General features: G+C 35.0%; 1 protein-coding gene across 1 annotated transcript in view; it reads right to left on the reverse strand.

Moving 5' to 3' along the window:
- Positions 1–22,846, reverse strand: part of LONP2 (lon peptidase 2, peroxisomal) — a 96,542-nt gene that overhangs the window by 64,377 nt on the left and 9,319 nt on the right. Inside the window, exons 3-7 of the mRNA XM_026014480.2 lie at positions 19,448–19,579; positions 17,623–17,745; positions 11,571–11,734; positions 10,133–10,227; positions 4,335–4,593 (exon numbers count right to left, since the gene is read on the reverse strand). Coding sequence (XP_025870265.2) covers positions 4,335–4,593; positions 10,133–10,227; positions 11,571–11,734; positions 17,623–17,745; positions 19,448–19,579 — 773 coding nt within the window. The remainder of the gene's footprint in view (positions 1–4,334; positions 4,594–10,132; positions 10,228–11,570; positions 11,735–17,622; positions 17,746–19,447; positions 19,580–22,846) is intronic.

The following is a 22,846-nucleotide window of genomic DNA, read 5'->3' on the forward strand; positions in this document are numbered from 1 at the left end:
AAGAAACTAAAAGTAGTCTTTAATATAGCATGTCTAAACAAATCAAATTGTTATTCTTATAGCAGTCATTCCGAAATCTTTTTATGGACTCATTTGTATGGATGCACTCATTTAAAGGACCATAATACTTCCAAAATATAATTATGTTTTAATCTTACTTGAATTCACAAGGCACTCAGAAAGCACTTACCATGTCTGGCACTGTGCAGTGTGCAAGGAGTGATACAAAGGACATTAAGACATGCTAAAAACCCTACTACTCTACAGACCTCTTACTTTTTTCCATATTTATGACTTAGCTCTATAGTAATGTATTGCAAATCCCAGAGGCCTGTATTAATCATCAAAAGAAAACAGTAGACAACAGCAGTTATGATCTGACTCTTCTCTAAAGTAATATATATTAATGGAGAAAACCTTGAATTGGGACCTGAAAATAAAACTAAACTTTAAAGAGGCAAAGAAGAGCAATATGCAAATACAGGTTATAAGGAGGATAGTGAGTAAACTATAGCATATCTGACATACTATGCTAAAAATATATTAAAAGCTTGCTATTTTGTTTATTTTCCCTTTGTGGAGACTAATAACGAAACAATTTATTTAAAACATCACCATTTCAGGTTCATGAAGATGTATCAACATGGAAAGCAAAAGTTCATTCTTCTTCTCATCTTGTTTGAGCCAAAGATTCCTTGCAATGATATAATTTTACTATGTGAACAAAGTGCTGGCAAACTACTTCCAAAAAGTTATCATCCACAATAACTTGAGACATATCATAAGTAATAAGTATATTTCACCAAGAAACAACTAATGAAAAATGATTATGCAGACATGATTTCATAAAACTTTATCCAAAAAGAAGTTATATTTAATTGCTATGAACTGATTTATATTCTTTAATGTAATACTTAAATACTAAAATGTTAAGTTATAAAAACTGATAGGAGCAGAGATTCTGTGGCTTATAAAAGTGGTGAGAAAAATCCCAATGGAGAAAAACCCAAATGAGAAATGTTGAGAAGATTGAAAAGCTGTATTAGTTAATATGGAACATAAACATGACTCTTCTTCCTTTAAGTTACTCAAAATAATACAAACCAAACAATGGGCCAATGTAAAATTAGATCACAATTTTCCAAGTTTTAGATTTAAATATAAACCAAGTCTTTCTTTTGCTTCCCCATCTCCTACTTCATTATCTTTGAACTCTAAAACACACATTTTTTTGTTTTTAAAATAATTCCTAACTTAATAGCACCTTCCTTCAAATAAACAGGTATTTCTAGCAAAAGGATAGAGTTCCAAGCATGGGAAAATAGGGAAAGTGAGTGACAGAATCAAAAGAATAAGCAAGGAAGATAATATAAAGCAGCTCTGTTTTACCCTGGCTATTTTAAGACTGCAGAACAGTGGTGCCTACTTAGAGGCTGAGGAAAAACAAAACTTTGCATGAACTCTAATTGCAAGCATGTGACCAGTACTTAAACGCCAAGATCTGGGTGTTTCCAAAATGCTTCAATTGTCAAATGGAACCACTTGTTCCTACAAACTCCACCCCATGAGTGTGCTATAAGCTACTGTTCTTCCTTCCCTCCTACTCACCTCCAACCCACAGCTCTGACATAAGCCCATACTCTCTTCTCAACCTCTGTTCTCCTTAACCACCACACCCCACTCTCCAGGGGCTTCCAAATAGGTTTTCAAATAAACATCTTCTCCAAGCTTTGATGATTTAGGAGGGTAGGTGAGTAATAAGCGCCCAGTAGTACAAGGGCAGGTTGCTGTAGTGTTTAAACACCTTGTACAGTGATGGAGAGGGAGTACTTACCTACTGGCACAGTAGAATGGCTCATACTAATCCATGTATTCTTTATTTGGCAATGACCACAGCTTCTATGAATGTCATACATTTCTAAAACTTATATTTATATTTATACATATATTTATATTTATACATATATTTTTGGCAAACACACAGCCTCATTTTATAAAAGAGTCACAAGAGATTCAGTTTTCTTAATGATATTCACACATGTGGAAGTATACCATCCACTTGAACAGATTTTATGACCATTAGTATCAGTAAAGACTTAAAAAATAGCTCTGCTTAAAACCAACAATGTTCATAAGAAGTGGTGAGAATATATTACTGCCCACAATAGGCATCATAAAAATACATTTTTCTACAATTCTGCCACATAAATTAAATAATAATGCCCAAAACAGGGTATTTTAGGTACTATTTAAAAATTAGACCAAATTTTATAAAAAGTCATTAAAGTTGTTGAATGTAAACTTGCCTTCCTGTAAATTTAAAATTAAAATAATAATTAAAGCTACTTTTTATCAAATGCTTACTGTGTGTCAGGCACTGAGTAAGTTCTTTCCAAGTCTTACTGAATAAGTAATGCTAATATGGCAAGAAATAGGACAAATTACTTACATGTCATGTGCTCTTGACATTAATTTTACATGACAAGAATTCCACAAATTCCCTCTGTAAATTCCATCAAACACTTACAAAATACTATGCTACAGATATCAAAAGGAAGAAAGAAACTAAAACAACTCTGGAGGCATGAGTCAAGTCACCTGTGTGGGAAACATCTCCCAAAAGCTTTCAGGCTAAAATTAAAAGATTTAGGCCCTAGACCCAGTTTCTCCAAGACTGGTACAAGGTGCCAATTTCTTTACAAAAGCGAAGTACAGCCTCTAGTGGCACATGTGAGAATAAGCAAGTCTAGGTGACAAAAATAGTTTGAAATTGCCAGAAAGAATGACCCACCTCAATTCTCTAACCTAATCTGCAGTCCTCATTGCTTATTTATTGAAATCTTGGCAATTTTTCTTTAATGCATAAGAATCGTAAATAAGCAAATAAAAGAGAAAAAGAATGATTTTCCAAGAAAAAGTTTCTGAAACAGTTTCCCATCCCTGCCTAAGGCCAATGGTCTTGTTAAAAAGACAAATGGAAAACAAGATGTTAAAAAGGCATCATTTTTCCCCCCCATAATCCAAGTTTAATCCATATTCACCAAACTGTAACTATGCATTTAAATTAGCCTTGGCCACTGGCAGTTGTTCACTGCCTGCACTGGCCTGCTTTTCAAAGCTTCCACTTATAAAATAGACTGCTTTAACAACTTTAAGACTGAGGGTATAACCTTGAGGAGAGAAATTCTATCTTCAGTTTAATTATTTTCTACTGGAAGTTAAGTAGTTTAAAAAAAATTTTTTTTTGAATTGAGACATCATTGACATTAGTTTCAGGTTTATAACATCATATTCTTTTATAAGCATCCATGATTTCTACATTTTTAAATAGTTTACATTTTAAAATGTTCTTTAATACATACATTAAAGGTATATTTTCTCACAACTGCTATGAAACCCTTAAAACTTGAAACAGAAAGTTCATGCTTTCCCAAAGCATCTTCCAATCTGGGTAACAGAAGAAAACGATGAGCCTAAGATGCAAATCTGATTCTAATAATGTAAGATTAATCACAGACTCAGTTCTCACAGTTTAAGGTATTTTTACAGAAAAGGTGTAAAAAATGCAAAAAATGTAAAAAATGTAAAAAATAGAGGTCTCAATCATCCTAACCTTTCTCATTATTCTTATGGAAAACTAACCTTCTTAAAAGAAAGTTAAACTGCAAACATATATTTGTTATTAAAGATTTCTTCCCTCCTCTTATGTGCACCAGTTGTTGTACTTATTTTTTAAATTCTAAGAGTTATGGTTTATTTATGAAATGTCATCGGGCCAAAATGAATTTAAAGACACTGTAATATCTAACCATAACTGATTTATAATTGCATTCAAATGAAATTCTAAGAAAGCTGAGGCAAAGATTCATTATCTGTTATCATAAAAATACCAAGGTTAGTTTGGGTATACTATTATGGTTGAGGCTCTAAGCCAGCTATAAAAAACATCCTATGGATGTACTATAAATAAGTACTATGAGTGAGTGTCCTTTTTTTTTTTTTTAAATTTTTATTTTATTTTATTTATGACAGTCACGCACACACACAGAGAGAGAGAGAGAGAGACAGAGACAGAGACACAGGCAGAGGGAGAAGCAGGCTCCATGCACCGGGAGCCCGACGTGGGATTCGATCCCAGGTCTTCAGGATCGCGCCCTGGGCCAAAGGCAGGCGCCAAACCGCTGCGCCACCCAGGGATCCCTGAGTGTCCTTTTGATTCAAGGTATCATAAATAGCCCTTTGAGAAAAAGATATATATTATGCCTGGGCTTTTGAGGGGCTTTAGTCCATTAAAATAGAGAACCAGAGAGATCGAACTGAAAGAAAGAGTCTACCTGTGTCCTCGAATGTCGGACTGGTCACACACTCCTCCAAGTGCAATCCTGTGGAACTCTCGACCAAGAGTTTTGGCCACTGATCTTCCCACACTTGTTTTACCAACTCCAGGAGGGCCAACAAAGCAAAGAATAGGGCCCTTCAGGTTGTTTTTCAGCTGTCTGACGGCCAGGTATTCCAGCACTCTTTTCTTCAGTTTTTCCATAGCATAATGATCATTATCCAGAAGAATCCGGGCTGCTCGAATGTCCAGACGGTCTGTCAACCCCAGAAGTAAGCACATAAAAATTTAAAATGGAACAAGTCCTTTCAAGGCTGGCAAGAATCAAAATACATTTTAGAAAAAAAACGTGACAAGAACGGAAGTGGATCTTTCTAAATGAATCTTCAAGGAGACCTGGACTTGGCTTTTTTGCTTAAGACGATTTACTATTAACCGAAATAGTAAGTGCTACACAATTAAAAACTCAAGGAGTTAATACTTATATCATTTTCTAGATACACATTTTTTCTATGGAGACGGAATGTCTATATGGTCTATTTGTGCCAGCATCAGTTCCTTTTTTTAAAGTATTTTTTTTTCTTATCACAGATGTATTAATTCTAGAAAACCCAATGACACCAATAAAAAAGAAAAAAACAGTCATCTATAATCATGTCCTCAAGAGAGCATCCTTACCTTCACTCTGGTATCTTATTATAGGTTTCGTGTGTGCGTGTGTGTGTATGTGTGTGTAGATGTGCTTCACCTATTTTTCAAAATGAGATTATTTGATGCCTTCAAGTTTTGTAAAATGTTTTTTCACTTAGTGTATTATAAGTGTGACCTTTCAGTGTCAAATGCATTTTTTAGTAACATTTTAATGACTACACAATATTCCATTATTTAATTATCCATACTCATTTAAATAATTCCTATTGCTAAGCACTTAGGTTATCTATAAATCTTGAGTTATAAAGCATGCTTCACTTTGCATCCTTGTAACTAAACCCCAACATATACTCCTAATTACTTCCTTCAATTAATCTTCTATAAATGAAAGTGCTGGGCCAAAAAAAAAAAATTAAGATGCAAAGAACTGTCTAAGTTCTATCAATTAAACCCACCAGGAATGTAGGAGTTAGGCTTTGTTTATACAGTCAAGCATTCATCAGGTTTACTGATGTGCCTTCCTACTTAAAATACTCATAGATTAAACTATTAAATAGTCATGAATGTCAGCATGAATTCATCAGCTCAGTGACATCCAGGGTATGGTAATACATGGCCATATGATCATACTGACAGAGAGAGGAAAGGCTAGGAAGGAGGAAAACACACACAAGCCTACTCTTTGAATCAGTTCTTTGGAACCTGCTCTGTGTTTTTCCTATAGAGAGAAAAAAAATAGCCTTAAATGGTAGTTTGGTTCCCAAGCCAGTCTGAAAAAACATAGCAGTAATATATGTAATTTAATTATAATACTGTTGCTTTTAGTCTGGTTAAGAGATTTGGAAAGGGAAGAACAAAACTTCTTCCCCCTTTCCTGGCTTTAGACCCCAACTAATGAATATACAAACAAATGAAAGAAGTTTCAGAGCAGTTTTACAATGCTAACCCAGACCCTAAAATCTACCACAGGAAACACAAAAGAAAACTTCAGACCAATCCTATTCTGTATATTAAAATACAAGTAAAAAAAAAAATACAAGTAAATAAAATCTATTAAGAGTAATCTACTAAGTCCCAGAGGGATTTATTTTAGTTATGCAAAGATGGTCCAATATTAGGTTATTGATATATTTATTATATCACCTTGTCCAAAAAGAAAAACTTCCCATCAAAATGTCATTTTATACCTTAAAAAGGCATGTGTTATAATGCAACATGCACTCCTAATTAACATTTAGTAAACTAAGAACAGAACTCCATGTAATTCAGAAAAAAACTGAAAATGCTCTGAAGGAATTTCTTCTAAGAAATACACCAAGTAAAGACAACTTTAAAAAGGGACTCAAACTTTTGAGGAAAGATAATTTTCATACTACATAAATCATTATTTTGTGTCTTTTCTATAAAAAATAGATTTTTTCTGAATATTCTTTTTACCGATACAAAATGCATTCTTCCTATTTTGAATAATACGTGTGGGTACAGTAAATAATTTAAAATGAAATGCATACTAATTCCTTGAGTTTTTAATTGTGTAGTACTATGTCTGTTGATACTAAATCTTTACAACTGGAAGACTGAAATGATATCTATTGGCCCTTTCCATTCAAGATTGGAAAATCAGCAAACTTTTCCTCCAAATCTTTCCTTTCTGCTTTTGATGATCTCTATTTACGTAAGCTTCTTTTTCAAAAACTATGAAAGACATTTTCATGGTTTTGTAACCACACAATAATTATTCATATATAATTCTATACAGGAATGGCTCAGAAGCTCAACATGCCTCCTTTCATACAATATACACATTTTCAGTTCTCTGCTGGAATACTAAACAATGAGAAGTACGTTCATATGGGGCAGATACACGAGTGCTACACATCTCTAATGCTGACCCACATCCAGCAGAGACTGAGTTTCTAGCATGTAGGTGGTCTCCTTCTCCTTCTATAGTTATGAAAATAACAACAGCTTTGCCCTGTTTTTATATTTTCTTGTTTATTTAAGTAAAGAATAGGAGTTAGCACTCTTGTGTTCAATTAGTTTTCCTCCAAAATCTGTACAATTACACCGTATAACCTTGGTAAAAATTCGATTAGTAAATAAGTTCACTTTTAAATAGGACAAGTGAAAAAGGGAAGAAGCTGAGAGCAACTACTAGGCTACTGTTGGCAAATAATCAAATCTGCAATTTTAATATTCTCAGGGCATTATACTATATACACTATATGCACCTGCATTTCCCTTAAGTCATTAGTTAAATCTTGAAGCACAGAAAAATGTTATGAGATAATATCAAAAGTTCAAAATAAGGCCCCTGGGATTACCCAAGTTATCTAGATGCTCTTAGCACTGTGCTACTGTCGAGAGAAAATAACGGGGTCTGAAAATTGTCACAACTCCACCAACTACATGCAAATAACAATCAACCATATACTACAGGGAAGCTTGGCAGGTGAAAACAAAAGCAGAGCAGTTAAACAACACCTATAGAGCTTAATGTAACTTTCTTCCCTAGGTCTAAACCATCAAATCTCACAGAACATGACCACTTCACTTGAAAAGCAGATACTGGGGCTTTAGTAATTAACAGGACACTACTGGAACCAAAATGGACTTCCCAACAGCTCAGCTCAATCAGGATCCATAGCTGACCTCAAACTGATCAGGTGACATGATGAGGGGCCAATTCAATGGGAACGAACTTGGGCTCTCCTGCATTCATTTCACACTATGGAATTTCCAAAAAGGATTCTGAATAAAGAATTAAACCAAGAAACTCAGCTTCAGTTTGTTTGATAAGACACCTTCAACTAGAAGGCAATGAAACAAACATGAAATAAAGAAATAAATTTACCAGCATAGTAATATTAACAACTCTATGTATAGTAGCCAAACCCCTGGAAACAACCCAAATATCCATCGAGAGGTAAATGGATGAACTTCTAATTATGCTTAAAGAATGAGAAAAAAGGGAGTACATACTACATCATTCCATTTCTATAACATTTTTGAAAATATGAACTAATCTATAGTGTTTGGGGATGGGGAGGCAAAGGAGGGAGGGATTACAGAGAAAAATGAGAAAATTTAGGAGGTGATGGATACATTCACTATCTTAATTATGATGATGGTATTACAAATACATACATGTTAAAATGCATCAAAAAGTACGTATTATTTATGTACAGTTTACTGTTAATTGACTACAATAAAGCTGGAAAATAAAGCAAATAAAACAAAACAATGACTGCTTCTAAACAAGAGCTTCTACAGTTCACCAGTGCAACCTAATTTAATCTAATGAAAATTGACAGGTTCTCAGAATTTCAGAGAACAAAATGTGAATTAGCCTTTTAATTTTATACAAATATTCAGAGAGAAAAACTTAAAAACAACCCAAAATCTAGAGAATGGGATGAATGCAAATTTACAGAGTATTCATGAAAGAATAATTAGTATAACTTAGAATGCACCTGCTTTCCACAACCAGAACCTAAGAACCGTAAGAGGAATGAAATCTAAGGGTTGTCAAAACAAAAGGAAGATGATTAGGCAAATTTCATCCTGGTACCTAGCCATACACATTAACAATGTGTTAGATGGGGTGCCTGGGTGGCTCATTTGGTTAAGCATCTGCCTTCAGATCAGGTCACGATTCCAGGGTCCTGGGACTGAACCCGGCACTGGGCTCCCTGCTCAGCCAGGAGCAGACTTCTCTCTCTCGCTCTGCATGGTGCTCCCCCTGCTTGTGCTCGCTCTCTCTGTGTCAAATATATAAATAAAGTATATATTTTTAAAAAAGCATTAATGATTATCTTGGGGTGCCTGGGTGGCTCTGTCGGTTAAATTGGTTAATCCAAATCTTGATTTCAGCTCACATCATGATTTCAGAGTCGTGGGATTGAGCCCGCTTTGGGCTCTGTGCTCAGCAGGGAGTCTGCTTGGGATTCTCTCCTTCTCCCTCTCCCCCTGCTTGTGCATGCATGCATGCTCTCTTTCAAATAAATAAATCTTTTAAAAAAATGTGATAGATGATTTTTTCCAAAAAAACTAATTAAAAAGGAGTATTTTAATCTTAACATTGTCCCAGCATAGTTAACTTAACACATATGTGCTTCATTCTGGACCCTCTAGGAGTCAAAAACAATTTTTTTTTTAAAATACTCAATACCAGAAAGGATGGTCCTCTATAGATTAATAGGCAAGTATTTTTTAATATCAAAAATTCAACATTCTGAAATCTGGTTTGTATAGCATATCTTTGTGGGGCATAAATGTGTGCTTTAGAGCTAACATCTTAAAAAATCTCTAGCATTTTCTTAAATGTAGGAATTTTACTATCCAGAGTAACATATCTTTAAATTTTCAAAAGTCAAACATACAGCTATTCCTATGCCAGAAGCAGTTCAGGAAATTAATCCACTCTTGAACTCAGTAAACTTTTGTACAGAATACTAACAAGAGTCTGTCCAATAACAGAAATCAAATAAAATGGTTCTAAAAACAATGAAAGTCAACAGACTATTTCTCATCCCACGAGAAAAGAGCATATCCACAGGAAAGAGAAAAGTTCTACTGAAGAACAGAATTTAAACTCATTTAATAGGTTTTTGTATGAGAAAAACAAACTTCCAAATGGTACAAAAGTTCTATTATATAGCTCTATGTAACTATTTCTTTGAATATAAAAGTTCATCATCTGATTGACTACTGGTATTAAGAAACACATCTTTTTTTTTTTTAATTTATTTATGATAGTCACAGAGAGAGAGAGAGAGAGAGAGGCAGAGACATAGGCAGAGGGAGAAGCAGGCTCCATGCACCGGGAGCCCAATGTGGGATTCGATCCCGGGTCTCCAGGATCGCGCCCTGGGCCAAAGGCAGGCGCTAAACCGCTGCGCCACCCAGGGATCCCTAAGAAACACAATAGAAAATCCTATTTTCTCCAAAATCAGGCAGAAGGCACTTTTGTAGCACCTTCCTATTTGATCCCAAGACCTAGATGATACAAGTTCAGCATCTAAATAATTTATGTCAAGAATTATAGTAACAGTAAGATAATTAATGGTGAGTATTTCAACAGACTCTGCATGAATTTTCTGAGTAACAATCAGATTGCAAAAAGGTATTATTTTGTTGACTTACCAGTTGTACTTTTGTTCCAAGGAAGTTCCACCATAAGTTCTAAATAATTTCTAGTCAGAGCATATTCTGGCATTGACTGAGGCATTTTTTTGAGTCTGTGGGGAAAGAACACATAGCAAAAATGTTCCAAAACATAGACAACTTCCCTAAAAACACAAAAATCCAGCATCTGCCGTTGTGGGTCAGATATATCACGCAAGTTTGATTTTAAAAGTCTGGAAACGTGTTTTTTTTTTTTAATCTCGTTATTGTGTTTTATGATGTACTTACAGAACAAAATTAAACAGATAACTGCAAACTGGGGGTGGGGGGGATGCGTGGGTGTGACAGAGAGAACACTGTATCTGATCCTATCCTTGAAATAAGACCTTAGAGTATCAGTATCTCACAGGGGAGGAGTCTCAAGTCCCACTTCTCCACTGATATACCTATTGCAATAAGATTTAAGTGCCTAACCATGAGTAACACATAATTACATATGTATTTTTTGTATCAGAGATAAAATCAGCTCATAAAAGCAAACTAGCATCAGATATTTAATTTAAAAATATAACTTCCATAATAAATGCAGTGTTTAACAAAGTGTTCTGTCCACAATAGATGATCTACATTTATTAACTAATGCCAGTCAAGATAAAATATTCCTCAACTACAATTTATGTCCTTAACTTTAAACCTGAGAAAGTCAAATCTTTAGTTACTGAGCATTCACTTAGGTTCATTATAATTCACTAACAAAAGATAATGCAAATTATAATGTGTCAAGTATAGAGAGAAAAACATTGGTTTTCTATTTAACCCTGAGATTATACATATACCCTGCTGTCATCAAGGTTTCTGTGTACTTTATCTTAAACAAAGAGAAACTGACAGTCCCTGCCCTCTAGAGTTTACCTTCTTCTTTCTAAAGGAGAAAAAAGTGACATGTGAAGTACACAATCATAACTGAACAAACACTGTGTCTAAACAAAGTACAGTTCATTCTTTAAGACAATAAAAAGGTAGTTAACAATAATGATTGTGTTTGACAGTACACTCTAGGTAGAAGAGTTGTTATCATTTATACTCAGCAACTGAGAAAAAGATCAGGGAAACTGATGTCCATTCAGGAGTCTTACAAATGTTTTAAAAATCAGATTCTGGTTGAGGAATGAAGAGTGATAATCTAAAGATTCCACAGATCACAGTTATAATCTGAGAATTTAAAAAGCCATGAAAGATAAGAATTGACAATGGAAAGATAAAATGTATAGAGTGGTCTGTAACTATATAAAATATAAGAAAAGGAGAAAGGTCAGAGAATATAAAACAAATAATTCAGCTTTCAGTTTCTGATCCAAAGAAGTAGACTCAAGCTTCCAAGAGCAATAATTTTTAACATTAATATGCAAAATGAATATACCAATGAGTGAATAACTTCTTTTTAGCTTCAATTTACCTTTTTATCTCTTTGACACAGACTTTATGGGCCTGCTCTGGCATACTGGATGTTCGTATTTTTCTCTCTAGCATAACGATGTCATCATTGTCTTCATCCTCATCGTCATCTTCTAAAGTTCCTGGGATGTGTGTAATTCTCCTAATAGGACGTATTGCTATAACCTAAAGTAGAAAGTACAAGTGTAAAACTGTGTGTTACACAAGGTTGTAATTAGTGATGAATAACATTTTCATAATTAGGGTCTACATCTTTAGGAACTAAGTTCAGAATGATAACTAAGAGGCACAAGCACATATAGAAGCAGCAGAATTTAAAAGTGGATCAACATAAAGTAAACCAACATAAAGTGAACATTATTTAAGTATATGCTTATACTATAATGTGAGGAAAACCTCAAGAATGGCTACTAGAAATAATGAAAACATCGAGGAATATCCTTCCTTGAGCTGCTATTGCAGCCACTACTTTCTTGATTATATTACTACTTAGCAATCGGCAAGAGAATAAATCCACTTTTTTCCTCTACATTACAAAATTTCTAACAACTTTAATGTTTCCACCACTGGTTCAATTCTCCTTTGTCTCCAACTCACACAAAAGTCTTCCTCCTTGCAAAATATTTCATCTTACCTATGTCCTTTTCAGTTAACTACACACTATTTACTTGCCTGATGTTCTGCTTTTCCAATAAATGGCTTTGACCACCACTTTTCCAATAAATGGCTTGACCAACACTTCCCTTTCCTTCTTGAGTACTTTAACAATTTGTACTTTATACTTTGGCTTTTGTCTCCATTATGCTGAAATTGCTCTCTGAAATCCAACAACTATCCTCTGTGCCAGGTCAAATGGCTTTATTTATGTTGCCTTTCTCCATGATCTATCATGTTTTAAAACTTCCAAAGTACTCTTCTGAAATTCTCAACTCAATAATATCATGAATCAATACCAGCCATCAATGGAGAAAAATGATGTACAGGTATTTCATTTAAAAGCATAGGAATTGGGATCCCTGGGTGGCGCAGCGGTTTAGCACCTGCCTTTGGCCCAGGGCGCGATCCCGGAGACCTGGGATCGAATCCCACGTCGAGCTCCCCGCATGGAGCCTGCTTCTCCCTCTGCCTATGTCTCTGCCCGCCCCCCTCTGTGACTATCATGAATAAATAAAATCTTTAAAAAATAATAATAAAAAAATAAAAGCATAGGAATTTATTTTTAAACTATTATTGTTATCTATTTAAAACATTCAAACACAAAAAGTCAAAAACATAAGGCAGTAAGTAAATAAAAAAGCAATTTTATAAATAGAAATACTAAATATATACTTTTATTCTATACAACTCATTAGCAGATAAAATTAGTATTTTCAAGCATGAAAAACTGAAAAAAGTTTTTTAAAGGAGAGTTTAAAAAAACACATCATTTTATTATTTCAATGATTTCATTGTTGAGACATAAATACTTCTTAATGCAATCTTTCTCTTGGCTTTTAAAGAGTGCTTTTCAACTCTTTAAGGCAAAGAAACTTTTAGGCTTAACTCCAAATATCATCCTCTGATTCCTACATTTTCAAGTAACTGTGGCCTGTTCGATCATTTTCTGGAGCAATTTTGAACTTTCTCTTTAAGTAGCAGTAATATTTACTGACAGCAAGCTGCAGTCTCCTGTGTCTCCCAACATGGAGTGCTCCTTGCTTTGTCTTTCTGCACAAAACAGATAACTAATGATCTGACCTCAAGTCAGATGTAATTCAGATTTTTGCTGTTTGTTTGAAACAGCACACAAGGGATCTCTGGATGGCTCAGTGGTTTAGTGCCTGCCTTCGGCCCAGGGCGCAATCCTGGAGTCCTGGAATCAAGTCCCACGTCAAGCTCCCTGCATGGAACCTGCTTCTCCCTCTGCCTCTCTCTCTCTCTCTCTTTCTCTCTCTCTCTGTGTGTGTGTGTCTCTTATGAATAAATAAATAAAATCTTTAAAAAAAAAAAAAAGTAAAAAGAAACAGCACGATGTCCTAAAACAGAAACACTAGACAGGCTGCTCCTGTCTCCGTTGTCATTCTCCTCTAGCCTATGTTCTGCTCCTTCCTTAGTCCCACTAGTGAGAAATCTTTCACCCTGCTCTTCTCTCTCTACAAAGGAACACTGTTGTGTTCAAATCTCGAACACTTTTCTCAACCTTTTACTTCCTTTCCAATAGCCTTCAGAGAACTGTCATTTCCAACTCTTGTCCACATCAAATATATTTTCCTCATCTTAACTCTGCCCACACCTAACAAGAGTAAAATTGAGAGCTCAAGGCAGATTTCAGACAGACCCCATATAAATGTAATGTATAATAATGACAGTATCACAAATCAACAGGGAAGTGAAGAATTCTTTATACTACTGTTGAGTTAAATAAAAAGCTATTTGGGACAATATACAACTGTCATCTTCACTTAAGGACAAAAAAATTATATATAGGTTAAAGAGTTCAATACTTTTTAAAGAAAAATCAGCTAAAGGTAAACTGACAGTGGATAAGTGGATATTTATCAAACTACTGGAGAAGACTCTAAGCTTAGAAGATAGAAAAAGATTAACACAGTTGCACTAAATGAAAATAAAAATGTTTATAAGTTAAAACAAAAAAAATGGGGATTCCTGGGTGGCTCAGTGGTTTAGTGCCTGCCTTCAGCCCAGGGCGTGATCCTGGGGTCCTGGGATCGAGTGCTACATCAGGCTCCTGCATGGAGCCTGCTTCTCCCTCTGCTTGTGTCTCTGCCTCTCTCTTTCTCTCTCTCTGTCTCTTATTAATTAATAAATAAAATCTTAAAAAAAAAGCCAGATAAACAATGGCACAACATAGTGACAGTCCTTTTAGGAAACAATTTTGTAGTATGTTCTTAATAATATATTTTTAAAAGTTATAGAACGATTTCAATAGATGCAGAAAAAACATCTGCCGAATTACAACATCTACTCATGATAAAAACCTTCAACAGAGCAGGTTTGGAGGGACCATACCTCAATATTATCAAGTTCATATACAAAAAGCCCACAGCTATATCATCTTCAGTGGGGAAAATCTCAGAGCTTTTCCTCTACAGTCAGGAACAAATCAGGATGTCCACTCTCACCACTCACATTCAACTTGGTACTAGAAGTCCTAGCCACAGCAATCAGACAACAAAAAGAAATAAAAGGCATCCAAATTGGCAAGGAAGAAGTAAAATTTTTGTTATTTGCAGATGATATACCCTATTTTGAAAACAAGCAAGATTCCACCAAAAAACTGTTAGAACTGATAACCGAATTCAGTAAAGTCACAAAATACAAAATCAATGTACAAAAATCTGTTGCATTTCTACACAGCAATAATGAAGCAGCAGGAAGAGAAATTAAGGAATCAATTCCATTTACAACCATACTAAAAACCATTAAATATATTAATTAGTAGTTAATATATTTAATTAATTATAATAATAATTAAATTAATAATATAATATATAATACATAATAATATATAAATAAATAATAAATAATAATCATTAAAATAGAATAATTAATTATAATAATTAATATATTTAATTAATAATTAATAATTAATAATTAATGTATTTAGCCAGAGGTGAAAGAACTGTACTCTGAAAACTATAAAAACACTGATGAAAGGAACTGAAGATGACACAAAGAAATGGAAAGACATTCCATTCTCATGGATTGGAAAAACAAGTATTGTTAAAATATCTATACCACCCCGAGCAATCTACAATTTAATGCAACCCCTATCAAAATACCAACAGCATTTTTTTACACAGATCTAGATGAAACAATCTTAAATTTATATGGAACCACAAATGACCCTGAATAGGCAAAGCAATCTTGAAAAAGAAAAGTAAAGTGGAGGCATCACAATTCGGGACTTCAAGTCATATTACAAAGCTGTACTGATCAAATCGGTATGCTACTGGCACAAAAATAGACACACAGATCAATGGAACAGAACAGAAAACCCAGAAATGAACACACAACTATATGGTCAATTAATCTATGAAAACGCAGGAAAGATGGACAGCCCAGGTGGCTCGGTGGTTTAGCGCCGCTTTCAGCCCAGGGCCTGATCCTGAAGACCCAGGATCGAGTACCACGTTGGGCTCCCTGCACGGAGCCTGCTTCTCCCTCTCCCTGTGTCTCTGCCGCACGCATGCTCTCTCTCTCTCTCTCTCTCTCTCTGTCTCTCATTAATAAATAAATAAAATCTTTAAAAAAATAAAAAAAAGAAAACGCAGGAAAGAATATCCAATAGGAAAAGACTGTCTCTTCAACATCTGTTGAAGAGAAATTGTTATTGGGAAAACCGTTATTAGGAAAACCAGAGAGTAACATGCAAGAATGAAACTGGACTACTTTCTTATACCATATATAAAATTCAAAATGGATTAAAGACCTAAATATGAGACCTGAAACCATAAAAATACTAGAAGAGAACATAGGCAGTAACTTCTTTGACATCAGTCATAGCAACTTATTCCTAAATATGTTTCCTGAATCAAGGGCAAAAGCAACAATACACTACTGGGACTACATCAAAAAAAGTATTCTTTCTCCACAGTGAAGGAAACAATCAATAAAACTAAAAGGCAACCTATGGATTGGGAGAAGATATTTGCAAATGACATTTCTGATAAATGATTAGTATCTGAAATACATAAAGAACTTATAAAACTCAACACCCAAAAAAGAAACAATCCAATCAAAACATGAGCAGAAGACATGAGTAAATATTTTTCCAAAGCAGCAGCCAGATGGCCAACAGAAAAGATGCTCAACTTCACTGATCATCAAGGTAATGCAAATCAAAACTATAATGAGACATCACCTCACACCTGTTAGAATGGCTAAAATCAAAAACTCAAGAAACAAGTATTGGTGGGGATGTGGAGAAAAAGAAACCCTTTTGCACTATGGTAGCAATGCAAACTCATGCTGCCACTGTGGAAAACAGTATGGAGGCTGTGCAAAAAGTTAAAAATAAAACTTCCATATGATCTAGCAATTGCATTACTAGGTATTTATCCAAAGAATACAGGAATACTAACTCAAAGGGATATGTGCGCCCTGATGTTTATAGCAGCATTATTTACAACAGCTAAATTATGGAAACAGCCCAAGTGTCCACTGATTGATGAATGGATAAAGAAGTTGTGGTGTGTGTTGTGTGTGTGTGTGTGTGTGTGTGTGTATAGACACACACACACACACACATATTCACACAATGGAATATTATTACTCAGCCATAAAAAAGACTGAAATTTTGCCACTGGCAATGATATGGATAGAGCTAGAGAGTATAATGCTAAGCAAAATAAGTCAGCCAGAGAAAGACTACCATATGATTTCACTCATATGTGGAATTTAGGAAACAAAATGACCAAGCAAAGGGGGAAAAAAAAAGAGAGGCAAACCAAGAAATAGACTCATAACTACAGAGAACAAATTGATGGTTACCAGAGGGGAGTGGGTGGCAGATAGAAGTAGGTGATGGGGATTAAGGAGTTGTGATGAGCACTGGGTGATGTAAGTGTTGAATCACTATATTGTAAACCTGAAAGCAGTATTACACTGTACATTAACTAAATGGAATATAAATAAAAACTTGAAAAAAAAAAAGGAAACATGAGATAAACAACCACCCTCTTAAATTATTTTCAAGGAGACTCATCAGTTAATTTTTAAAATATGGAAAACACTGGAAACAACACACAATGTTTGGCAAAGAGAAATGCTTAGTAAATTAACCCTTTTGATGATTCCAAAAATTACTAAAAACAAAAAATGAGAAAATATTACCATGTTTAAAAAAAAAAGACCCAGACATAGAAAAGGACCAGAAAAAAACCCATTGAATTCAGAATATTATCAGTAATTTGAGTGGTAAGTGACAATGAAATTTTTGTTTTGTTCTTTTCTTTATTCCTCCAATTTTTTTTTTTACTTCAAAAAAACTGAATCTCACATCACACAAAACAACTGGAAACATAAAGAAGTAGACTGAAAGAAATATTTACCCGCTTATCATCATCTTGCTTGTGTTTTCTGGTTTTCTGAAGTAATTTCAGGCCTTCAATTTGTCTGACAAGCAATGGTATGGTCATCTTGAACCGTTCCTCCAGACTCACAGCATCTAAAATCTAAGGGAACATGAGTCAGTTAGTAGAATCTTTCAGAAACACATGCTCCCAAAATGAAGCAGTCAGAGATATGAATTAGATTGTTAAGTAAAGGAGACAACTATCAATATTCACAGCTATGGTATGGCCAATACAACCAGATTATTATATTAAATTACCAGAATCCTAAAAAAAGAAAAAAACCATCTTGACTTTTCATCTAAAAATAAATCCATGTATATTGTTCCAATAGCAGGAACAAAACATATATTTAAGGTCAACTCTTTCTGTGAATTATTATCTTAAAACTCAGAATGTGTCTACATATTAGGCCTAAACAAATTCTAGTTTTGAAATCGTGAATTTTTATATTCATGAAAGAATAGGAGCACTTTTAACCAACCTCCATTAATGATCTGAGTAACTATGCTCTCCATTCTTTCAAACATCCTTCCTGATGCCCACAGTTCATCCTCTGGTACTCCTGCACTCTTCTGCTCCTATCAGTAGAGTTGTATTCATGTGTTTTGAGTAAGGTGTTTATATACCTTTCTGTTAGATGCACTTGCTATTATAACTTGTTAGATTTGCTACATAATTGTTAAGACATAATGTTTAAAATATTAAATATACTGATAAAATAAAGGTTTCAATGAAAACTAAGTTAAATGTTTTAAGAAGATTCAATAAAGCAAGACTGCTTAAAAAACACGGTAAAAATTAGTGTGTAAGAGGGGCACCTGAGTGGCTCAGTTGGTGAAGCATCTGCCTTCGGCTCAGTCATGATCCCAGAGTCCTGGGATCAAGCCCCACATCGGGCTCTCTGATCAGTTGGGAGTCTGCTTCTTCCTCTCCTTCTGCCCCTCCCCCTGCTCATGCACATGTGCTCTCTCTCCCAAATAAATAAAATCTTAAGATAAATGAGTGTGAAAGAAAACTTACAGTTTTAGGAAAAAACATGCAAATCTAAGATTCTGCATTTTTCATATCTTTACAACTCATTTCTCTTTAAAGAATAGAAACTGAACACTAGAAACTGAAATAAGTAGAAAATGAGTGAGTTTCTATTCTCTTTAAAGAATAGAAACTGAACACTAGAAACTGAAATAAGTAGAAAATTATCTATGGAAATGCATAGATAATGCATCATAGGTATGCTTTATTTAAGAAACGTCATGAAGGGGCAGCCCGGGTTGCTCAGCAGTTTAGCGCTGCCTTCAGCCCAGGGTGTGATCCTGGAGATCCAGGATCGAGTCCCACATCAGGTTCCCTGCATGGAGCCTGCTTCCTCCTCTGCCTGTGTCTCTGCCTCTCTCTCTCTGTGTCTCTCATGAATAAATAAATAAAATCTTTAAAAAAATAAAAAGAAAAATTATGAAGAATTTTAATAAAGTAGGCCACACAAAGAAAAGGTCACAGCTCCACATGTTTAAAAAATAGAAAGACAAAATATATTTATTTTTTAAGTCGAATATTTACCATTTTTAAAAACTATTCTCCACTCTTTTTCCATAAATTGACGAACTAGTAGTACTGATAATGTAAGTAAAAGAGCTGCCTAAGTATACAAAAATGTAAAGCAATCACTTTTAATAGTCAATTTCAGCGTAAGAGCATTTTAACTACTTTTATGCATCTCTAGTATGTCTTGCTAAAGGTCAAAATTTATATATCGAATAAAAGCTGACAAAAAAACTCAGTATTTAAGAAGAGAATACTGTACCTGAAGCTTCTCTTTGTTGCTTGTTCGGATAATTGAGGTCAGAATGTCTGGTAAAGCTTCCCTTGGAAGACTATCTAAAAGGCGTCTTAGTTTAGCAACTGCAGGGACAGACATATCCAACATTTCAACCAACTACAAGGAAAAAGAAGTCTTTTTAATGAAATCTGGCATTATTTGTGAAATTAAAAAATCAGATTGCTATACAGGTTTAATATTTGGGCCTCAGAGTCTTTGTTTCTGAAAGATCACTGGTTACTATAGTCCAGGCATTTTACTGGTCTCAGAAGAAAAGGGAAGTACATTCAAAATATCAATCATAATTAAAAAGCAAAAACAGCTCAGATGTGGATAATACGAATGTTTAAAAGGCTCTGTAAATTTATGATTTTATTTTGAAAAAAATTAAAATTCATAGAAAAATTTTATGATAAACTCCTATCCTTCCCCTAAATTCACCCATTGTTAACATTCTGCCACATTTGCTTTTTCTCTCTGAGCATGTGCACACACACGCACACAGTTATTGCTAAACATTTTAGAGTAAGCAGCAGACATCATGACCCTTGTTCTTAAGAACAAAGGTATTCGCTTATATAATCATAGAATAATTACCAAATTCTGGAAATTTAGTATAGTTCATGCTATTGTGCTAACCAATGAGTAGTTGAAATACTATTGTTTAGTAGGACATTTGGATTAATGAGAATCAGAGCACTGACTGGGAATAAAACAACTTCCAGGGTATATCCTGGAGTTAAGACACATGAAGTTCAAAGCAGCTTTCAGTAGCCGGGGTTGTTGAAAAGTTCTCCTTTTCTTCTGGACACAGGGGAAGACTGCTCTTTCTCACCTCCCCTGAATATAAATGGGGCCATGAGTCTTGCCTTTATCCATTAAACATGAGGGGGAAGTGACAGTTCCTTCTGGGCAGAAGCATTAAAAACCATTGAAAGATTTGCCACATTTCCTTTTCCAGCCTCAGCAAAAAAGAATACATGTTTCAAGATGAATCTCTAATCCTCTGAGTCCCTAAGTGATTTAATAGGTAGATCAGCACAAGCTCTAGTTTTTGGCATAAAGCAAGAGTGAGAAATACACCTGTGTTATAATATATGCTGAGATCCTGGAGTACTTAAAACAGCAAAGCTTAGCCATACTGACTGACAAATGCTGTGCCTCACTTAAGTCACTCTAAAAAGATTTCTGATGCCACTAACAATCTAACTTCTCTGAAGGCATTGTAATGTAGGAACCTATCTATTGCCTGCCTAGAGTCAAGGGAATGAAAGTGTAGTCATGATGCAGCTATTCAGGTGGGAGAAAATCTAAAGATTCTTTGTCCTAAGAATTCATCCTAAGAAAATAAAACAGTTAAAACTTCTTTTCCAAGCACATATTGAGCACAAACTACTTGATAGACACAACATACTGATCAGTAGGGGATGGCTAAAGCAGAGAAGAATTCAAGTTTGGTAGAACAAACAGAACTATAAGGTAAATGTCAATACAATTTGATGAGCATCTTCTTAACAGGGAGGTATAAAGGATGGTGGAAGCAAGAAAAGGTGCCCTGGGAGCCCACAGGAGTTGGAAAAGCATAAATCTGGGAGAACAGAAGGGACAAAATCATATGGATAAGAAACATCAAGATGTGAAATGCTCTGATGGATAGTGTGACTAAAAATGTGACTAAGTAGAGTTGAGAAGGGCCTTAATGTTATCCTAGGAAATTTTATTCTATCATCATTAAAGTCTTTTTTTCAAGAGAGTCAGGCCCAAAACTTCCTTAGAAGGGCTCAGTGGTTTAGCGCCACCTTCAGCCCAGGGCATGATCCTGGAGTCCTGGGATTGAGTTCCATGTCGAGCTCCCTGCATGAAGCCTGCTTCTCCCTCTGCCTGTGTCTCTGCCTCTCTCTTTCTGTGTCCTCATGAATAAAAAAAAAAAAAAAAAGTGAAACATGTTAAAAAAAAAAAAGGGCTCAGTGGACAGGATGAGTCAGAGAAAAAAGAAATCAGGAGATTAGTCAGGAAGCTATTGAAGAAGTCTACTGATAAGGGCTATGTAATACAGAAGGAATGGCAGAAAGTAACTGGAAATGACCTCAATGTCTAAAAAGAGGAAAGATAAAATTATGATATCCAACTCAATGAAATTTATTAAAATATTTAATATGAAAAGTAGACATGGACAGGAAAACAAAATGTAAGACTGAATTTGGACCAAGATCAGAAGACAAGCCAAAAAATTAAACTTGATGCTTGACAGTAGTGAAATTATGGTGATGTTTCTCTCTAAAGATTCCTTTAATGTCATTACAATTCTTCACGTTTAAAATTTCTGTTGATTCAAAGTGGGGAGAAGTAAAAAGCAAAGTACAATCTCTATGAAGTTGTGTCCAATAGAAGAACAAAGACCCAGGGAGTATTACCCAGGAAAAAAAGAGAAATTGTTTCTCCCTCTAGCTCCTTCCTAAATGCCAGAATCTGGCATTTATTCTAGTTCTCAAAATGAAGTTCCTCTGTTCAGAGGAGGGTCTTCCTTTTAGTCCCCACAGAAGTTATAGCTCCAAGTTTTTTTTATTTTCCTATTGTTTACTACACTAGAAGTGTGTTGTTTCAAATGCCACATTAGGTACGGAAACCACAGACTATGAACACTTGCCTTACACTTCTCAATGATTGAGACCTTTAGATACACTCTGATCCTCACAGATCTAGTTACAGTCATTGAACTGCATCAACGGAAAATAGACTACATTTTACAATATGTTCTGATGAGGCCTCAAACAAGATGGGGTGAGGGGAGGAGCTTTCTATTCAATCTAGAGTTTGAAAAACTGAAACATAGAGGGGTGCCTGGGTGGCTCAGTCCATTAAGGTCTGCCTGCGGCTCAGGTCATGATCCCAGGGTGCTGGGACTAATTGAGCCCCATGTCAGGCTTCCTGCTCAGTGGCAAGCCTGCTTTTCCCTCTCCTTTCTCTGCTTGTAGCTTTCCCTGCTTATACTCACTCTCCGATGAACAAATAAAATCTTAAAAAAACAAAAAACAAAAAAAACCCCTTCAAACCTAGAATTAAAAAGTCAAATATTTAATGCACGCCTCACATGTGCTCCCCTCCCAGCATTCCAGTCTTTAATCAAGGCTCTAATCATCTTTGCAAGTAGTCGACTGTAGCCCCGCAAGTCTCACTGTGACCTTGACTTCCAAACCAACTTAGGTAACTTGTTACCTAAATGTTCTTGTGACATATAGCTTGTGCAATATTTTAATTATTAATATTATTTGGTTTAATAAATATCTGGTTCAAAGACACTGGAAGTTATAAGGGAAGCTCTAGAAAGACTCTTCAGAAAAAATTTTAGAAAGCGTTTGCTAATTTTTCCTAGAATGACTTAGG

Source organism: Vulpes vulpes, chromosome 2 (genome assembly GCF_048418805.1).
Source record: "Vulpes vulpes isolate BD-2025 chromosome 2, VulVul3, whole genome shotgun sequence".
NCBI classification, from domain to species: domain Eukaryota; kingdom Metazoa; phylum Chordata; class Mammalia; order Carnivora; family Canidae; genus Vulpes; species Vulpes vulpes.